The 20,914-nt window shown below is 40.6% G+C and overlaps 1 protein-coding gene across 1 annotated transcript in view; it reads left to right on the forward strand.

The window, feature by feature from the left end:
- The first annotated feature begins 836 nt into the window (after positions 1 to 836).
- LOC114033996 (spondin-1) overlaps positions 837 to 20,914 on the forward strand; it is a 369,625-nt gene continuing 349,547 nt past the window's right edge. Inside the window, exon 1 of the mRNA XM_027849643.1 lies at positions 837 to 1,854. Coding sequence (XP_027705444.1) covers positions 1,632 to 1,854 — 223 coding nt within the window. The 5' untranslated portion in view covers positions 837 to 1,631. The remainder of the gene's footprint in view (positions 1,855 to 20,914) is intronic.

Consider the following 20,914-nt stretch of genomic DNA (forward strand, 5'->3'; position numbering starts at 1 on the left):
GACTGATTCAAAGGTGACCCAGAAAATTTATCATCAAAGCCTAAGGCGAGATGCTAGCTTAATAATTGACTGTTAAATAAAAGATATATAGTCCCCTCACTCTAGACATTTGGCAAGAAAAAAAATAAGGCTGTAGCTTAAAGAAAGAGGAGAAGTGATCAAGAAATGGAATCGATATGAGAGACTTTAGGATGAGATGGAGCTAAAGGAGAGATTAACTATGTTTGAGAAAGGTTAGGATAAATATGGGCACAGAAACTAAGATCCAGGTGTAGTGGGAGATCCAGAAAGCCAGGGGGCAGCATGAAGGCATCTGATACCCACAGTTGTGGTTCATTTTGCCTCTCTCACAATTTCCCCTAATATCCCCCGAATTTAATAAGAGAGATAAGACACCGGGGGAACAGCGCCTGTGTTGGGTGTGTGGTAAGATGCGAGTTAGGGGACTGCAGCATGATGGAGCGGCAAGGGTGCTGGTTCAGACCCGAGTCCAAATCCTTGTTACCACACTTATTAACTATGCCAATCTTGGGCCAAGTTTGCATCAAGTATGAAAAAAAGTACTTTTGTAGATCTTTAAGGACTATATGCATGCCAGCTCTTAGTGTTGATCCACCAGGTTCCTCTATTTAGGGAAATGGGAGGAGAGAGATCAATCTCCTTCCTCCTGATGCCCAGCGTCCCGCTAACTGGCACCTCTCCAGCCATTGGCCCAGCTCTCTATGCTTCTTCAGCAAAAGGCCCTGGCAAGGCAGCGTCAAAGTTAAAACCGCTCCTCACCCCTCCCCGGAGCAGGGAATCCGCCCCAACAGCCCGGCATCCTGGCCCCATCAGTATTTGGCTGGAGGGTGGGGCATTGAGGAAGGAAAAGAGAGAGCGAGTCTAAAGATAATGATTACCCACAACTGAGAAGAAAACCAGGCCCTTCTTTGAACTTTTAAAACGACCAGAGCAACAACAACCCTGCCCCCTAACACCTTTTAAAATTCTGGCGTCTCCTCCCTTCCCCTCCCCCTCTATCCCGTCCAGTTGGCGCACAGTGACCAGATTTTGGCCGGAAGGCGAGGGATGAATTTCGATGCTGTCAGCCTAGCTTACATGGTGAGCGTGGCTTGAGCCTGGCTGGATGTCTAGGAGACAGGCAGAGGAGGCAGCAGCGGCAGCAGCGTCTTCCTGCGCTCTGTTATTTCACCAAACCTTGGGAATACCGCCGGGCAGAGTAAACATTACAACTGCAAATCACTAGCTCTGAAAGAAAACAGCGCTTCACTTGGGGATCTGGGCAAAATCAGCCCTCCTGCCTCCGCCTCCCTCCCCCCTCTGCTCCCTCGCTAGCTCGCTCAAGCCGGCAGCAGCTGATTAGAGAGCAGCGAACATTCCCTCGCTGGCTCGCTGCTCTCTTCCTCTCTTTGTTTCTACCTCCTTTTCCTCCCCTTTCTCCACTGCCCTTCACAGTTTCTCGCCCCTCTGGGGGTCTGTTCCCTGGGGACGGAGGAGCTCCTTCCTCCAAGGCTGGAGCTGACGAGCCTCTGCCCTGTGCAGTCGCCTCCTCTCTGCCCGGCTTTCTTCAGGGGACATTTCCACAGCGGCGGCGAGAGCTAGGAGCAGAAAGTTGTGGAGCTCCGGAGAAGATGGGACTTTCTTCTTCACCCTTCCCTTGGGGGCTCCTCACCCTGGCGCTAGCCCTCACGGTGCTGGCGTTCCCAGATGAGACCCTGGACAAAGTCCTCAAGTCCGAAGGCTACTGCAGCCGCATCTTGCGCGCCCAAGGCACACGCCGAGAGGGCTACAATGAGTTCAGCCTCCGGGTAGAAGGGGACCCAGAATTTTACAAGCCGGGCAACAGTTACCGGGGTAAGTCGTCTATGAGCCGGGGCTGAGGTCAGCCCAAGCCCGGCCAAGTCCTCCAGCCTCCCTCCGGCCAGTGGCTCCTGGCCACTTGGGGGAGACTGGGAGCCAGCCCAAGGAGTTCTGAAGGTTCACCTCCAGTGCCCGGAACGTCTGCAGAGGGTCTTTTATTGTTTTCTTTTCCTACTTTGCGAACTCGGAAGGGGCTTCCGTGTCTGCTCTGGGGCAGTAGGGGGTTTGCGGCAAAGGTGTTTTTTCTGCCACCTCTCCCCAGACGTGGTGCTCCGGCTGGAGTGAGCTGAGCCGTCGGAGCAGCCTGGCTTTCTTTCGCCTTCCGTTATTTCTGCAGTCGCGGGCTCTCGGTGAGCTGAGGTTAGGGTTTGAGAACAAGCAGGAAAGGGCGTTAGGGCCTGGGCGTGGGGGCTGTCCCTGGGCTACCCTCTCTCCCCTTCTCCCCCCCCCCAGCAGGTGTGCTTGATTGGGCAGGGGCGGGGCAGGGCTGAAGCAGGCTCTTAGGAGCCCCAGGGGAAAAAGCTGGGATTCCAACCCGTCACGTTTTATTTCGGCTGCTGCTTCGGTGACTTCCCGGGTGAGGGCGCTTGTATTTTTCCATTCTAACTACCTGGCCTTTGGCAGGTTCACCTGGGACCTTTCCCCACCTGTGTCTGGAACCCGTATCTGTAAAGCCCGTGGAATTGATCTAAATACGCGGCGGGGGAGTCCCTTGCTTCCTCCTTGTGGGGGAAATCTTTAGCTTCGAGGCCTGCAAAGCTGGCTGGAGGAGGAGTCACCTGTCAGGCCCTTGGTTAGATCGAGCGTCCCGGCAAAGTTAAGAGTGAGAATTGGAGCCCATTTCCTGGAGGGAGTTGGGGGACTGCAGCCGATAGATCAAGGTCCCCCCCCACCGCCTTTTTGGCCCCATCTCTCAACCTGGGTCTCTAGTTAGCCCGAGTCTACAGTTCCTATGCCCAGCAGGCAGTCCTAGAAAATGTGAGAGGTGGGAGGAAGGTATTATCCCGGGAGGGGAGAAATCAGCTTCGGAAAAACTGTTTGGTTTGAAAAGGGGAGAAGAGGCTGCAAATAGTGAGAGGAATGCCGGACTCTTAGGCGGGTGGGGAGGGAACACCCCATCTTAAAAGAGGTCTCTGAAAAAAGGGGTTCGGCAAGTAAAGACTGATCCTCCGTCACTCCTGGGAAGGATGTACTAACACAGTAGCATAAAGTTTTAAGTAGAGAATTCCACTAAAAGGCAAAGTCTCTCGCCTAGCCCTCCCTTTTTCATCCCAGGACGCATTAAGCTGCGCGTTTAGATGAGACGTTATCCGAGCCATTTCGGGGATTGAGAGTCAGAGGTTGGAGGAACTCCTGAGCCTGGCAGAAATTCAGCGGGCTGGACACAGGCTCCTCTTCCCTCTAATCCTGGCCCCAGAGGCCTCGCTGCGCCCTCTGCAGTTGAGAACAAGACAACCACAGAAGTCTGGCAGGTGAATTGTTTGCCTGTTACATAAAAACTCGCCTCATTAAAAAAAAGGTGAGAAGGTTCAGTGTACAACATGGAGAAAAGCAGAAAGGCTGTTGTCACAGAAGACCGCAGCTGAAGCGCCAGAGAGAGCTAGACGATCTGTTTTCTAGGGCTACGATGTAGGTCCTAATCTCCTAACAGGATTTACCTTCCATCCCACAGCCCCAAAGCTTGAAGTTGGAGTAAAATGGAAAACTTCCTGAATTTTAAAAATTTTATTGGCTTAAAAGGAAGTAGAGGAAGAAAGGGCCCATTTTACAATTCCTTTTTATAGAAGGAATAGCATAGTGTATTCGAGCACAGATCTGCTAATCAGGAGACCTGGGATCTAGTTTTAACCCTGCTACCAAGTAGCCCTTAGGAATTTATTTTATCCTCTGGGCTGGGGTTTTCTCATCTGTAAAAGGAGAGGAAAGAACTATCTGAGCTTAGCAGCCTGATGCACTAGAATAATCCCTGTACTAGGAGTAAAGAGACCTGCTTTTGAATTTTGGATACCATACTTTCTGTCCTGGCCTTGGGCAAACTATTTTACCTTTCTGAACCTGAGTTTCCCCATTTGAGGATGGGTATAATCATAATGCTACTATCTACTTTTCAGGTTGCTGGAGGCTGAGGAAAGACTTTGCAAATCTTTAAGTGCTATACTATTATTATCAGTTCTGACATCCAATAATTCTACTCAAATGACATCTCCTTTATGAGGTTTCCTGGCTCCCTCAGTTGGAAGCATTCTTTCCTTCATCTTATATAAAATGCATATGTGTATTATATAGATAGATAGATAGATAAATTATATATGTTTATGTATAAACTTTAAAACTCATATATGAATTTGTATTGCATTTATTTATGTATTTTTGCTAGTGGGAAAGCCACCAAAGAGTGGAGGGTTGTGTGTGTGTGTATGTGTGTGTGTAAGGATGGCATCTGCTAGAGCAGCACAGTCTCTGAGGACATCATCAGGAAAGTGGCCAACACCAGGGTAGACTTATCTTTGACTTATTGCCATCTTTTATTTTTCTTTTCTTCTCAACTCTTGCAGGGATGTTGGGGCTAGTCTTTGGCTGACCTTACTTCACCTTCTTGGCTAAGGCCAGTTTACTGTCAGGTCTTGTCTACCACTTTGGGCCAGTAAGGCTCATTATGGTTGAAGAAGGCTCTGACTTGTTTAAATCTGTGCCAGTAGAGCCCAAACTCTGACCAGTCCATCCAGGTTGGAAAGACTTCAAGTCTAGTGACAGGTTATGCATTCACTATGTGCCCAAGGATGTGTCTAATATGCTTGGAGGACTTCATTCGTGGGCTTGCTGCAGAAGGATGGATTTTTCAGCTAAACTCAGAGCATCTGCTAAATTATACATAGGTTGATATCTGCATCAGTGGAAGGATGTACCTATATAGCTGAAATGACACACTCCTGAAGGATTGACACCTACATAGCTTTATGATACTTTAATAAAGAATCCATGACTTGATCCATCTGGGTATTTCTTTTACCAAAATACTACCCTCCATCATTTAAATGATGTGATGAGTTTCAGTAGCCTAACAATTTCGATTGACTTGGGCACTTTCTAGGGAAGTTTTTCTGCCTTTAGCTGGGTTCATTCTGAGATGACAGATTGTATATCTATTGTTGGCTTGAAAGTTTTCTAGCTTTAAAAAAACTATATAAGTTTTGATCTTTGCTGGTATCACCTTTCAGGAACCAGAATGTCTTGGGTCCCTTCAGCTGCCCTGCTGAGTTGGCAGAAAATGGAGTTTTGTGGAGGGTAGATGTGTCCTATCAATCTTATTAGATTGTAATAGGTCAGGAATGAGGGATTATTTAATCTTTGTAGCTCCTCTGGCATCTAATATAGAAATTTCAGACCTAAGAAACAATGTAGTGCAGTCTCCTTGTTTCACAGATAAGGAAACTGAAGTCTAGAAAGGTTAAATGATTTGCATAAGGTCACATATGTCATAAATTTAAGAGCTTAGATTTAAATCCAGGTCCTCATATTCCATATTCAGGTGCTTTTCAGTTATACCATGACCATATGATATGACCCTATATGTTGTAGGTGATTTATAAAGGCTTTAAATAATTAATAGCCCCTATTTATCTTATAATAAAATACATACACATAGATAAAATGATATATCAACGTATTTTATGCAACATATATGTGCATTTGTACAATGTTTTTCTTATATCAGTCTTATGAGGTAGGTGATAATGTTATTATCTATTTTGCAAAAGAGGAAACTGACTCTCCCAAATTCACATCATGGTAGGGTAGTCGCTAGTGGTTCAGATCCTAGAAATTGGGTCTTCTGACATTAAGTTTAATGTGGTTCCTTGCTCAGTGCCTCTTAAAACCATTGATTAAGTAATTTCAGTGCAGAACTGTATTCATTATGCCTGTAGCCTTTTTCCGCTTTTGCTCTTGGGATGGTATTATTTTACCCTTGGTTTATGTCCTGACTTGCTTTATATTGTGGCATACATAAATAAAAGGAAGACTATCCGCAGTGTTCATCTTGGAATGTATTCACCCTATGAATCTCATTAAGTCTTTAGGAACCAAATAGTGCTGGCTTGGTTGATGGGACATTTTCTACATGAGAGAGTTGGCTTGTGTCCTCTGAGAACAATTATGTTAGAAGTAGTTCTGATGTGTTCTGTACAGTTTATTGACCACAAAAACAAAAATGTCATTCCTGTTTTTGCTAGTTTTTGAAGTGGGACAAGTTCATACCAACCACATAAATTTTGTAGATGAGTGGTTCCGTGGCTTGCCTTGCTTCTCTTTTGGGGGTTAGAATAGGCCCAAAATATGCCCCAGATAGCCTAAAAATCCAGTCTCCCATATGTGTCTACATATACATCTATAAACATGTGTATATATGTACCTGTGTACATGTATTCCCATGTATGTAGTTTAGATCGGCCAGATTGGTCTTCCTGGTGTCCCTCCCTTCTTCAAACCATTATCGGCCACTTTATGTGTACTGAATAGGATTATATATTTGGTACTGGAAAGGGACCTTAGTGGCTATCTACTCCAACCCCCACATTTTACAGATGAGGAAACTGAGGCCTGGAGAAGTTAAGTGAATTATCTAAGTCACACAGGTCACCAGACAGGGCTGGGATTTGTATAAATAGCCTCTGACTCCAAAGCCAGGATCCTTTTGATTGCCCTATGCTGAATAAAAACCAAACTCTTTAGCCTGCTTAACTGAATCCTTCACAGTCAGGTATTAACTCATCTTTCTCATCTTATCTTACACTAGCCCTCCTTGTGAAATCTCCACTGCAAATCAGATTATCCCCCAAACATTTCACTGTTTCCCACTTCATTCCTTTGATCACCAGTATTCTTTACACTTAGAATGCCTTTCTGCCATCTTGGCCCATTGATATTCTGCCCATCTTTTAGGGACCCAAGGAGAAGTATTATATGACTTAGGCTTATATAAAGTATATGACTTTGTATGATCTTATGTATCACACAGCTGACACTTTGAGGGCAAAGAATAAAGCAGAGAAATAACTGAATTATTTAGAATTAATTTGCATTGTTTAAAAATTTTCTAAAATTCTTCTTTGGCCTTCAGTTTCTTATGAATGCACTTTTTAATTAAAGGTCTAATAATAATAATAGTAAGGCATTTACATAATGCTTTAAAGTTTTAAAACAATTTTATACACATTATCTCTTTTTTAGCCTCACAACAATTTTGGGACACAGGTGTTATGGGTAATATTATTTCTAATTTTACAGATGAAGGAGCTAATGCCTTGCCCATGTCTACAAAGTTCATAAATGTCAGAGGCAAGATTTGTTTCGGGTCTTTTCTTATTTCAAGTCTAGACCTTTGTCCACTACACTATACTGAGATCATCACCTTCCTTATCGATCGATGTTTCTGAGCACTGAGCTGTCTCCATCAGAATGCTATTCATCTTATACAAAAATGTAAAACAGATTCTTCCCATAACCACTTCTATGTATCTAAGTGTCGCTGTGTGTCTGTCTTTGTGTTTCTATCTCTGTTACTCTCTGTGTGTCTTTCTGTCTCAGAATTAGGTTAGAGTCCAGTGTCTGCAGCTTATTTTCTGTGTGACCTAGAGCAATCACGTAAGTTCTCTGAGCCTCAGTTTCTTTCTCTGTAAAATGAGGACAATGATAACTGATGTGTTTGCCTAATATGGTGGCTTTGAAGGCTAAATGAGATAATACATTATTCTTAAGGTGATTTGGAAAAGCTACAGCACAATGCAAATGAAACATTTTGTAAGTTGCTGATTGAATATCCCATCTTGGAGGAAGCCACATGGATGAGAGTTTCTCTACCACTCAGTCTTCAGTACTGGGCAAGTCATGGCACATTTGTCATCTCTGTTTCTGTATCTGTAAACAGAGAAGTTGGACTTAGATGATCTTTAAGGTCACTTCTGATTCTGTGATTTGAAGATGCTATGAAAGAGTTCCAATTAGTACATCTCAGATAGGAATAGGAACCAGGTCTGTGATTTCAGTAGTATAAGCAACTCCCTGTTAAGGAAAGTCTCTCTACTAGTTCAGGTCAGAATCTCCTTTTCAATTCATAGGTCTAGAGAGTTGACAAAAGCACTGAGAGGTTGTGACTTGTCCAGGTCACACAGTTGGTGTGTGTCAGAGGTGGGACCCAGTTACCAGTCTGACCATAAGTCTTCTTGGCTTCAAGGTCAGCTATATAATTCATAAGGAATCAAGAAGAATCTTCTAAGTCCCTACTATGTTCTCTGTATCAAACATTTCTAGGCACTAAATCTACTTTTTAGGCAATCAAAATGACATTAAGATGAGTTATTGAGTGTGAGGCTAACTAGGTTCTCCCCCCTCCAACCTTCTGACAAAGGTCAAGTTTCCCTTCTGCCGTTGCAGATCTTTTAAATTTCCCATTGAAGCTTTACTTCTGTTTTTTTACCCTCAAGGAATACTTCATTGTCTGTGATAACCTGAAGTATGCAGTGGCATTCTTTTATCTTGAAGGTGCTCCTTTTTATATCATAGGAGCTCAATAATTTAATAAATTGCTATATAGTAAAACAGCTGCTTTTTGGAGCCCCAGGAAAATGAGTCATTTTAGCTTGCTGAGGCATGTGGCATTGGGGCACGGTTGGTTACACTATTTTTCATCCCTGATATGATCTGAAAGTTTTCAGCTTATTATTTCTGATTACTGGTACTGATCCTTTTTTCTCTTTTTTCTCCACAGAGAAGGGATCCTCAGTTACCACACAAGCATTCAGGGTATCAGGGCATCAAATATAGGACAGGCTTTATGTCACTTGACAGAAAATGCAAAATAGAAAGTACTTGCATCTTAGATCACAAACAAGCCTCTCTTCCTCTCTGGTAGGCTCTCACTTCTCCCAGGAAACTCCATAGACTTATGATGCTACTACAGAGTTCTGTTCCCTTTCCCCCTTCCACCAGAGAAAAAGACAGGGTTGCTAGAGAATGACTCTATATAGTCTATATAACTCACAGTACCTGTGAAGAGCAAAATCCAGGTTTGCTCCTCTGCACTAGTGGTATCAAACACAAATGGAAATAGATCCCGCTCAGCTGCATATTGACTTAGAAAACCACAAATGAACATTATCTATGTTTTATTGCATTTTTGTTTATTTATTTTTAAACATTTCCCAATTACATTATAGTTTCACTCAGCTCACACTTGGCTTCAGGCCTAGAGTTTGACGCTTGCTCTACACTGTAGTTCTGGATGCTCATTGTTCTTCCTTTGCTCTGGTTTCTATTTGGCTTAAGTATTTTGCATCATTTAGCAAAGAGTACTAGATTTGGAGTCAGAAGATCTCTGTTCAAATCCCAGCTTTGCTGTTTGCTACCTGCATAACTTTGGACAAACCATGAGTCTTAGGTTGCTCATTTGTAAAGTGAGGTTGGACTGAATGACCTCTAAGGCACTTTCAGCTTGAAATGACTTGATTTTTCACTGCTCTTTTCTGTCTCCACTGACATCTCTCATGCTTCTTTGTTTTACTGTGAAAGTTCTGACTTTTGTCAGGCATGGAGATATGTCTGTAATCTCTTCTGCCAAGAAGGCCAAGGCTGGTGGATCTTTCGACCTTGAGTATTCTGAGCTGTTATGGACTATGCTAACTGGGTGCTTGTACTGTTTGGCTTTAATGTTGTGAACTCTCTGAAACTGGGAAGCCACCAGGTTATCTAGGGAGGGTTGAACCTGCCCAGGTCAGAAATGGAGCAAGTCAAAACTCTTGGGATCGGACCCATGAGTACCCAAGTACTTCTAAACTGGGTGACATAGGGAGACCCATTCTTCATTTTAAAAAATTCTGACTCTTTATACACATTATCAAATCCTAGCTCTCTTTCCTTTGCCCAAGTTTATCTCACCCATGAGACATAATATTTTAGTCTATGACTCCTTTCTGCGGTGTTTTAAAGCCCAAGAGTATTGCTATGTAGCCAGAGAGTTTGGGAGATAATAACAGCACCTACCTTGCAGGGTTATTGTGAGGATCAAATGAGACCATATTTATGAAGTGCTTGACATAGGGCCTGGTGCATAGTAGTTGCTATATAAATGCTTATTTCTTTCCCTCTTACCTCCAAAGAGGTGGGGCTTATGGAGCTACTTCCAAGTCCAGAGCAATTCAGAAAGTCTGAATGTTTCGGAAGGTTGGATATCAATGAAGCAAAGGGTTTTACTTTTCCTAGCGCATGACCTTTTTCATAACAGCCACTCAGCAAATATCTATTGAGCGAATGGGTGAATATTTTATTAAATAATCAGTTGAAATTTAGCAAATACCCACAACTTATTGGATGCAACACAACTGGAGCAAATGTAAAAGGAATAGAATTTTTCCGCGCTTTCTCCTAATGGCTGAGTAATGCGCAGCTAGGTCTTTTCCCACTCAGCAACAGTCATGAAATACACACAGTCTTTGAGTGGGAAGGGACTGCAGCGGCTGTCTCGCCCAGCCCAGAACCCAAAAGATATGCCTACCAAAACGTTAAGCAGCAAGTGGCCATCCAGCCTGTGATTGAAGACCATCTCTAAGGATGGACAACTGCCTACTGTGATTGTTCATTCCACTTATGGACAGCTCCAATTTTTAGGAAGATATTTCTGATATCAAACTTAAAATTGCTTCTTTGCAGCTTTGACTCATTGTTACTGATTCTGCTCTCCAGAAGAAAATAGACTAAGTCTTTTTCCTTTTCCACGGGACAGCCTTTGAAGACAGCCATAATGTTTCCCTCAGCGTTCTTTCCTCCGGGCTAAGTATCCCAAATTCAATCACTCCTTATGTGACATGGACTGAAGACTCTTCACCATTCTGGCTTCTGTGCTCTGGATGCTCTGCAATTTACCAATGTCCTTCCTAAATTATGGTTTCTGAACTGAACTGAACAGAATACTCCAAATGTGGTCTGGCTAGGGCAGAGGACAAGAGAGATGATTACTTTATTATTCCTGGAATCTGTGCCTCTCAATGTAGCCCACGATTACATCCTTTCTTTTGCCTGACATAGCATACTATTGGCTCATATTGAGCCTACTGTCTAGTTAAACTCATAAATCTTTTTCAGACAAATTGCTGTCTAGCCCCATCTCCTCTACCTTGTATTTGTGAAGTTGATTCTTTGAATCTGAATGAGATTTTACCTTTAACCTTTTAAAGTTTGACTTTATTTCATTTGGCCCATTGTTCTTGCCTGTCGAGATCTTTTTTGCTTCTTCCAGAATGCCCTTTACTTTTGTATATGTTTATTGCTAGCAAGTTGGTTTCTTTGGAAAGACTCACCACTATAGATTCAAGTTTTTCTATTCTGACAATTCTTTATGCAGGCTATAAATTCTGCTTTCATGATTCTTAATTTCTCTGTTGAACCATTTAGGAACATCCTGCTGAGGTTCCATATTCTTTTGGGATCCATAGGGTCTGCTCATCATGTATTGATTTATTTTCCTTTGTCTTGCAATACTCATTCAAATATTTTGGACTTATGTAGATATCCTGGAGGCCAGATTCCTTTCTGTTATTCATTTTTCCCCCAGTTGATTTATCTGCTTGTGTTCAAAGGTTTTAATTGAATTTTCTTCTTACTGAGATTTTCAGTAATTTCAGCCTCCCTTCCCCCACTTATCCCTATCACTCGCTTTTTGACTCTTTCCCCTTTGATGTTGGATCACCCAAGGACTGGACCTCAAAGTTTTCTCTCATGCTAGGGAATTCACTTTTCATCAGCCTCAGTCCCTGTTCTAAGCAAATTGCTGGGGGATAGAATGGCCTCAGCTGGATACAAGTCTCTTTTACTTCAGGCCCCCTCCCATATGTTGGCATCCTTTCCAGAATAATTCCCTCTCTCCTTCTGTTCTTTGTTTGGCAGTGCATAGCAGCAGAGCATGCTTCTATTTTCCTGTACTACCTCCTTCTCCACATGGAGTGTGTCTGTGACATAGTTGAGTTTTGCTGTTTGTTGTCACATAATGGAAGAGTGAGGGTAAGGGAAAGGGGTATGGTATGCTGGCAGAGACCACAGCAGTAGCAACAGAATTGCTGAGTAGATCCCAGAGTGGACCCTATTTTTTAGCTTTGCCAGACCTTGGGGGCTGGTAGTGGAGGGGGTGCTGAGCTATTAGGAATTAGTCTTCTTTGCTGTTAACTCATTAGGTTATTAACTTATTAGGGCTCTCAGTGTCTTAGCCTTTGATGGCAGTTTGAAATAATTTGCCTCTTGTGTATAAATCTTATTTTGAAGAATTTTGAGAGGTTATGATGATTGGAGAAAATAACTAGACAGGGTTCTATCTTGTTGGCCATGTGATCCTATCAAGCTCTTTTAAAGTTCTGTCAGCCAATGTGTCATCTGTACATAGCATGACATCTGGTCTCCAATGCTACAATTGCATGTGTCTTAATTGTGTTATCTGTACATTCAATGAGCACAGCAACTATACCTTTATCCAAATCATCAATAAAAATATTGAATAGCACAGAGCCCAGTACTGATCCTTGAATCATTTTTTCTGCCAGGCCATTATTGAACCATTGACAGCTACTGTTCAATGAGAATGGCATATTATAGAGAAAGGTAAAGGAGAAAGGAAGAGTATATAGTACCTACTACATGATAGACACTGTGCTAAGTGTTTTACAAATATGACCTCATTTTATCCTCACAACAGTTTTGAGAGGTAGGTGCTATTATTATCTCCATTTTATAGTTGAGGAAACTGAGGCTGAGAGAGTGACTTGTCCAAAGTCATACAAGTGAGCACCTGTAGCCATATTTGAACTGGGTGTTCCTGATTCCAGGCCCAGCAATCTATCCATTACATCATCTAGTTATTATTATTAAGCAACATTTTGAACTTAATTTTTTGAATTTGAATTTTGAGTTTGTTTCTGTGTGATTTTTCTCCACATTTTTGATAGGCAGAAAGTGGCACCATTTCACAATAACTCATAAAGCTATAGACTTTCAGATGTCCCCTTCCACAAGCAAATTTCAGGTCTTTGTGAAGATAAAGGGCCATGTTTATTGTATGTCTTCTGGTACAGTAGGAGCTGCTAGTGGAAAAGGGCTGGACCATACCATCCCTATGCTTATCCCTTCCAGCCACGGAAACCCTAGTTTCCACCTGCCCAACTTGCTTGTGCAGCCTGAGGCCCAGGCCAAGCAGGGGTGGGGCCACTATTTATTGTAGAATTTATGTATTTCTTAACCATTTACCATGTACAAAAATGTGCTACTGTTTTTATTAGGTTCCTATCTTTTTTCAATATGTCACTGACAAAGTTTTTAAGCTCTTATCCCATTACTTTAAGCCCCTCATCCCATTGCTCCTATAAGCCCTGTGGTTTTTACTGTATGATTTTACATTTTTTTGTTGTCTCTTTGGGATACAGACTTAGTAGTGGTATTACTGAGTCAAAGGTATGCATGATTTTATAACCCTTTTGTGCTAGTTTCAAATTGCTGTACAAAATGGTTGGATCAGTATACAAATTCACCAACAGTGCATTAGTGTCTCAATTTTCCATATCCCCTCCAACATTTGTCACTCTTCCTTTTCTATCATATTAGCCAATCTGATAGATGTAGGGTGGTAGCTCAGAGCTGTTTAATTTGCTTTTCTCTAATCAATAGTGATTTAGAGCATTTTTTATGTAACTATAGGTAGCTTTGATTACAGCCTGAAAACTGCCTGTTCATATCCTTTGACCATTTATCAATTAAGGAATGGCTCTTCTTTTTAGAAATTTGACTCAGTTTTCTGTATATTTGAGAAATGACGTCTTTATCAGATAAACTTCCTATAAATTTTTTCACAGTTATGATTACTAACTATGCATTTTCCTCCATCCTATTTTCCCCCTATTTATTTTTTTTTTGTTTGTGTTTTTTTGGGCTAGGCAGTGGAATTGACTTGCCTATGGTCACACAGCTGGTAAGTGTTATGTGTGTGAGGTTGGATTTGAACTCGGGTCCTCCTGACTCCAGGGCCGGTGCTCTTTCCACTGTGTCCCCCTTTTCTCCATATTTATACTATTCTGTTTTTCCTTTCACCCTGTCCATTCTCAAAATTTGTTTTGTTTCTGATTTTTACTTCTCCCAATGTGCCTTCCTTTCTATCAGCACCCCTTCTCCCCTTCCACTCCTACTTTCCTGTATGGTAAGATATATTTCTATACCCAACTGAGTGTGTATGGTATTCCCTCTTTGAGCCAGTTCTAATGAGAGTAAGGTGACCATAGTAATCACCTCACACCTGTGCTTTCTCTCCACGAATACTCCTAACTGGCCTGGCCTAATCTTGATGAAGCCTTTCTGATTTCCTTTTTACAGATTCTCTACCCATCTCTTTAATGATCCAGTCTAGAATTTCCCTAGAAATTGAATACAAGCTCACTGGCTTTTTCCCCTTCCTCTAGTTCCTGCTTTTTGGGGGGGGGGGCGAGGTGGGGAGATAGGGAAGGGAAAGAATTACGACATTTTCCCTTTTCCAGTCTTATTGTACTTCTCTCATTCTCTCTTTCAAATATGCCTGATAGTTATTTAGAAATCTCATCTGCTTATTCTTTCAGTATTTGATGATACAGTTTATCTGGATCAGGTAACTTAGATTCATCACAGAAGTTGGGCACTCTCTTATTATCTCCTTATTTATCTTAGGTATCAACTCCATGAGAGTCATTTTTCTTCTATCATTTCCATTACAAAAGTCATTTTCTTTGATAGAGAAGATAAAATTTACTAGGAATTGAGTAACTCTTCCTTCTCTCTCTTCATTGTCAGCATGATTGCATCCTCCTCAGACAGTGGTCCCATCCTTTATACACCCTCCTCTTCTCCCCAATATAGCTTTAACAAAACCTGTGGTTGTCCCTAGCTTTCCTTGACATCAGTCCATTCCAACTTCAACATTCTTGTCACTATTTTTACAGGATGGTGCTATGTTCTTATGTTTATCTCACCCATTGTTTGCTTCCATCTTCTGCACATATCTTCTTATTTAGTTGGCTTAGTCACTATTTATTTGGTTGAGTTTCTTGTGCATCTACATCTATTTTTTCAGACAGTACCTATTTTTCTTTCTCATTGGAATTGTTTGCTTTTCCTTGCATACAATATTCTATCTCCTGAATTCTCTGTGCATTTTCACTAGTTGTTCACATGTCCCTATGCCTAGAATGCTCTCTCTCCTTACCCTCACCAGAAGGCAGGACTTTTCCTTTCAGACCTCAGTTGAAATCCTACTTTCTGCAAGAAGCCTTTTTCAGTCTCCCTTGCTGCTAGTGCCTTCCCTCCTAGATTACCACCAATTTATACAGCATATATCTTATATATGGTTGTTTGCCTGTTGTCTCCCATAGACCATGAGCTCCTTGAGGGACTATGTTTTTGCCTTTGTATCCCTAGCATTTGGCATGAGGGCCATCTCTAGTCATCTTGATCTATATCTTGTCACTGGACCCAGATGGCTCCAGAGGAGAAAGTGAGGCTGGTGACCCTGCATAGCTCTCCCTCACTTAAATCCAATTTATTTGCAAATCATGGCATCATCCTCCTGATGTCATGGTCCTGTGTGAGAATGAAAGATAAGCAATAACAACAACAACAACAACAACATCAACAACAACAACAACAGTATTTAGCATAGGGCTTAGCACACAGCCAGGACTTAAAAATTGTCTATTGATTGACGATTCCCATCATTCCCATCTTAGCAATGGGTTCATTCCTGTTTGTGAGATACAGAATAGAATTTTCTCTTATTGGTTTCTCCACCTTTTGAAGGACAAAATTATAATTAAGAGATATCAGGAAATTATTAGCTGCTCTGTTTTTGGCAGAGAAGAAGAGAGAGAATGTTTGCTCTAGCATAAGGTCTGAATAATTGAAGTATGCCATCAGTGCTGTATCATGTCTACGTGCCAACTTTTTGATCTGTTTGTTCAACTCCTTATCTAGTTCCTCTGTGGATCTAGGGGGTCCATAGTGGCCTCTCAAGCAACAGTTGCATCTGTTTGTCCCACCATTGATCTCTATTCAAATGTTCTCTACCTTGTTCCCCTTTTCACCCCTAGCCCCTTTCCTGGATCTTCTCACAATTGTAGCTTCTTAACATATAGTGACAATCTCCTCTCTTTTATCTATCCTTTTCTTTAATTAAATTTTGTTGACATATTTTGTTTTTACAATTACTTACATTTACCAATGTATCCCTGCCCCTTTCTTCTATTTCCCAGGAAGCATCTCATAAAATAAAAAATTAAAAAGAGAAACAGTTCAGGGAAATTAATCAACATGTTAAAAAAAATTGACATATGGAGTCTTTCATGCCCATAGTCTGCCATCCCTATTTACCTCTTGTTTCTTTTAAATAAGGTATTCCAGTCATAAATTTCATCCCATCAAGTTTCTATGATAATGATAAGGTCAAATTTAGTTGCTTACTTTAGGACTTCTAATTTCTCTTATTGCCTAAATGTTGCAAATTTGTACATAGATATTTGAGACCATGGATTTTATTATTGACTTGGATTTTATTTCCTATAAACTTATGGTTATCTCAAATGCCATTCTTGTCCCTTCGTCGTATTTACTCTCCATGGGAATCTAATTTGGTGGATATACCTGCATCCTTTTTATTTTAAAGTCCTTTTTCATTAGATTTTTTTAAGGCACCATGAAAATACTTTCTTACCTGCCCTGATTAGACAGGTATGCTCTATTCCTGGCCAATAGTGTGTCATTCCTTTATTTTAAGCCATGGTTTACAATCCAAATTCCATTTTCAGTGACCATCTTCTTAGCCAATTCTTCACATCTTATGTCATTTCTCCCTGTGATTTCCTTTGTATTCAAAGGAAAACAGTGAAGGAAACTTGACCTGTAACTCCGTCATCTTAGGTTTCTTACTTAAGACTTCACGATCTTTGGCGCATTACCTTAGGTTCTTTCTGCCAGCATCATTTTTGTCCATGGGAATCACCAGAAGTGAGTTGTAATCCCTGGATTGGACAAATCTTAGAATATTTTTCTGCTTTGGATACATATCTCAAGAAGACAACAAACCTCTAGTCTTCTTCTGCTGACCCTGAATGGATGATCTGTCTTACATGATGGCTTTTGTGTCTCTATTTTATCATTCCTTGGAGAACGAGAAGCTGCTTCACCCTCAGAACATCCACCTTTTTCCTTTTCAGGAAGAACTTCACCTTTTTAAAAAAATTTTTTTGTGATTATCTTTATTCATTCGTGTTTAAGAAGTGAATTGTTGCACATAACTATGAAAGGTTTATGATTTTCATCATGACAGTTTGTAAAAGTGTCATTTTAATATTCGGATCATTAACCCATTTTGAATTTATTGTGGAATGTAGTATAAGAAAAGAAATTAAATTTAATTTCTGCCAGATTGCATTACAGTTTTTCTACCAGTTTTTTTGACTACTCTTTAATATCCAAAATCCTATCTATTCTTTTTTATTATTTTAATTTATCAACAATCACTTGCATAAGCTTTTGAATTTTAAATTTTTCTCTCCCTCCCTCCCTACCTCCCTCCCCAAGACAGTGCACAATCTGATGTGGGCTATACATATACAATCCTATTAAACATATTTTCACATTAGTGATGTTGTAAGGAAGAATTAGAACCAATAGGAGGAACCACAAGAAAGAGAAAATAAAACAGAAGAAAAAATAGCAAATAGTATTCTTTGATCTGCATTCAAACTCCATAGTTCTCTCTTTGGATATGGATAGCATTTTTCATCATGAGACCTTTGGAGATGTCTTAGATCCTTTCTTTGATGAGAAGGGCTAAGTATATCAACGTTAGTCATCGCACAACCTGGCTGTTACTGTGTACAACGTTCTCCTGGTTCTGCTCACTTCATTCAGCATCAGTCCATACAAATCTTTCCAGGTTTTTCTGAGGTCTCCCTGCTCGTCATTTCTTATAGCACAATGGTATTCCATTACATTCATATACCACAACTTGTTCAGTCATTCCCCAATTGATGGGCATCCCCTCAATTTCTGGTTGTTTGCCACCACAAAAAGAGCTGCTATAAATATTTTTGTACATGTGCATCCTTTTCCATTTTCATGATCTCTTTGGGATACAACCCTAGAAGTGCTATTGCTGGGTCAAAGGGTATGCACAGCTTTATAGCCCTTTGGGCACAGTTCCAAATTGCTCTCCAGAATGGTTGGATCATTTCACAACTCCACCAATAATGCATTAGTAGAACTTCAACTTTTGAAGCTCATGTGTACCTTGTCTTTTTCCTTTTTTTATGCCTCTGTATGACATTACTGTATTTTCCAAATTGACAAAGGCCAAGTTTCTTCTCTGCCACTTTAGCACTTTTTTTCATTGAATACTATGTTGTTCCTGATAGCTGGAGTTTGGAGAAGGTGTTCCTCAAGTTTTCTTTTCTCTCCTAGGGTTGAGATCTACACTTGGAACGTGGCAATCTCTGTGGCAGAAGTGTACATCAGCACACTCAATGCATCACTACAGATTTTTATCTGCTCTCCATACTTATTGAGATTGTCAGTCTATTTTGAAACTACTTTTTTTATCCCTTACCTCCTAAGTCCCTCTTTAAGATATTAGTGTTTTATTACCTCCTAACAACTTGACAGCCATACCTACCTTCCTTTCCTTTGTCTCAATGTCATTACAGCTATGCTCTCTTTCTTTTTATTTTATAACTAACCTCTTCTTCATTTCACCAAGTTGTTTTACTTACCATTTTTTGTTAAATGTATTTTTAACTTCTCCAGTCACCAAATAGAACGGACATTTGCGTATACATAATAGAACGGGAAAAACAATTGTACATGAGACTGTAAGTCTTTGTTATGTCAAACTTGCTTTTCTTTTTAAGGTTATAGTAAGTTCAAACTTTACCTTTCAAAGCTGTATTGATTTTCTGTGCTGCTTTATCATCTTCCTTCTGTTTTCTTCTATGCATTTTTTTTTAGGCAATTGGGGTTAAGTGACTTACCTAGGGTCTCACAGGTAGTGAGTGTCAAGTGTTTGGTCTGAGGCCAGATTTGAACTTAGGTCCTCCTGACTTCAGGGCCAGTGTTCTATCCACTGTGCCACCTAGCTGCCTCCTATGCATTTTCTTATAAGATGTTTCAATGACCATTTTTTCTTTCCTTTTTCTCTTTTCTTTCTTTCTTTCTTTCTTTCTTTCTTTCTTTCTTTCTTTCTTTCTTTTCTTTTCTTTTTTTGACTACTCTAAACCTGTTTGTCTTCCACATTTCTTCATGGGTGTAGGGATGGAGAAAAACAAAGCCCTTTTATCTAATATTCATAGTCAAGCAAAAAGGAAAAATCTCATATTGGTTGTGTCCAAAAATACTTGTCTAATTCTGCATCTTGAATCTATCACCTCTCTGTCAAGAGGTAGATAATGTGTTTCATCATCATTTCTCTGAAACCATGGTTGGTTATTTCTTTGATCAGAGTTCTCAAGTCTTTCAAAGTTATTTTTCCTTATAATATTGTTCTTACTGTATGAATTGTTCTCTTGGCTCTGCTCACTTCACCCTCTATCATTTTATACAGATCTTCCCTGGTTTTTCTGAAACTGTATTTTGCTAGTTTACTTTAATAATTTATTTTATTTACTAATTTGTTATTTAATTTAATTGTGATTATCTTTTATTTATACTGACTTGTCAACTGCTCTCTCCTTTTCTCTTTTTAAATGTATCTCTTTAGGTCCTTAATCCTTTTCTTCCTTTAAATTGAGCTCTTTTTCTCTTTCATTTCTAGTTCTTTAGCTTATCCTTAAGTTCTTCCAAATTTGCCACCTCCAAATTTATTCTCTGGTCATCTTCACAAATCCAAACCCATCTAAAACACCTTCATCATTTTGTCCAATTTATTCAAATATCTGTCCTATTTATTCAATCCTTATCTCTTCTACTATATACTCTATACCTTCTTTTATAACCTTCTCTTACAGAAGCCAGAAGTAGAATCTGAAAGTCGAGATTATTTTCCTTTAACTTTTTCTAATTTTCTTCCAAATTTCTCCGTAAATTCAGTCTCTCACCTTCTTCCCAAGTCTAAATCCTTCAGTATCACCTTAACAATTTCCTTTTTAAAAGGAATTTCTCTCTTTTTTTAAAATTTTTTAAAATTTCTCTCTTTCCTGGGGCAGCTAGGTGGTGCAGTGGATAGAGCACCGGCCCTGAGGTCAGGAGGACCTGAGTTCAAATCGGGCTTCAGACCAAACACTTGATACTTACTAGCTGTGTGACCCTAGGCAAGTCACTTAACCCCAATTGCCTAAAAAAAGAAAATTCTCTCTTTCCTATGCTGTCTCAAAGCCCAACTTTGAAACTCTTCTGTGTTGACATTGTCTGGAGCACCTTTGCTCTGGGAACTATTCTTAGTCAGATCCAGTGCCAGTTTTACATTAGACTTCCTAAAGAAAACAAAACAAAACAAGGGCTTATATCATGAAGACATGGTCCCTGGCAGATAGGCCAGTGCTACTTGGGTTCTGTTTCTTGATTTTATTAGTATCACAATAGAGCTAGGGGCTTTAGCCACTTAGTAGGTCCTGAAATTGAAAAAAATGTTTGGGAGCTCATGAGAAGCCCTATTATTTGGGCATAGAAACTGGTCCAAAGATGCAATGATGTTTGAATGTAGTTAGTGCCCTCCGTCACTGGAGTTCCTTGCAGGACTACTTGCTGGGGAGCACATGGGGAGACTGTATAATAGTAGGAAAAATGCTGGGTTTGGAGATGGAGAACCTTCAAAGCCCAGCTCTGCTGTATTTGATCTGTTTGACCTTAGAGCATCTAGATGGCTCAGTGGATAGAGCACCAGGCCTGGAATCAGGAGGACTAGAGTTCAAAATCTGACCTCACATACTTACTAGCTGTATGATGTTGGGCAAGTCACTTAACCTCTGTCTGCTTAAAGCTGTAGAAGGAAATGGCAAACCACTCCAGTACC

Source organism: Vombatus ursinus, unplaced genomic scaffold (genome assembly GCF_900497805.2).
Source record: "Vombatus ursinus unplaced genomic scaffold, bare-nosed wombat genome assembly UNPS02007822.1, whole genome shotgun sequence".
Taxonomy (NCBI): domain Eukaryota; kingdom Metazoa; phylum Chordata; class Mammalia; order Diprotodontia; family Vombatidae; genus Vombatus; species Vombatus ursinus.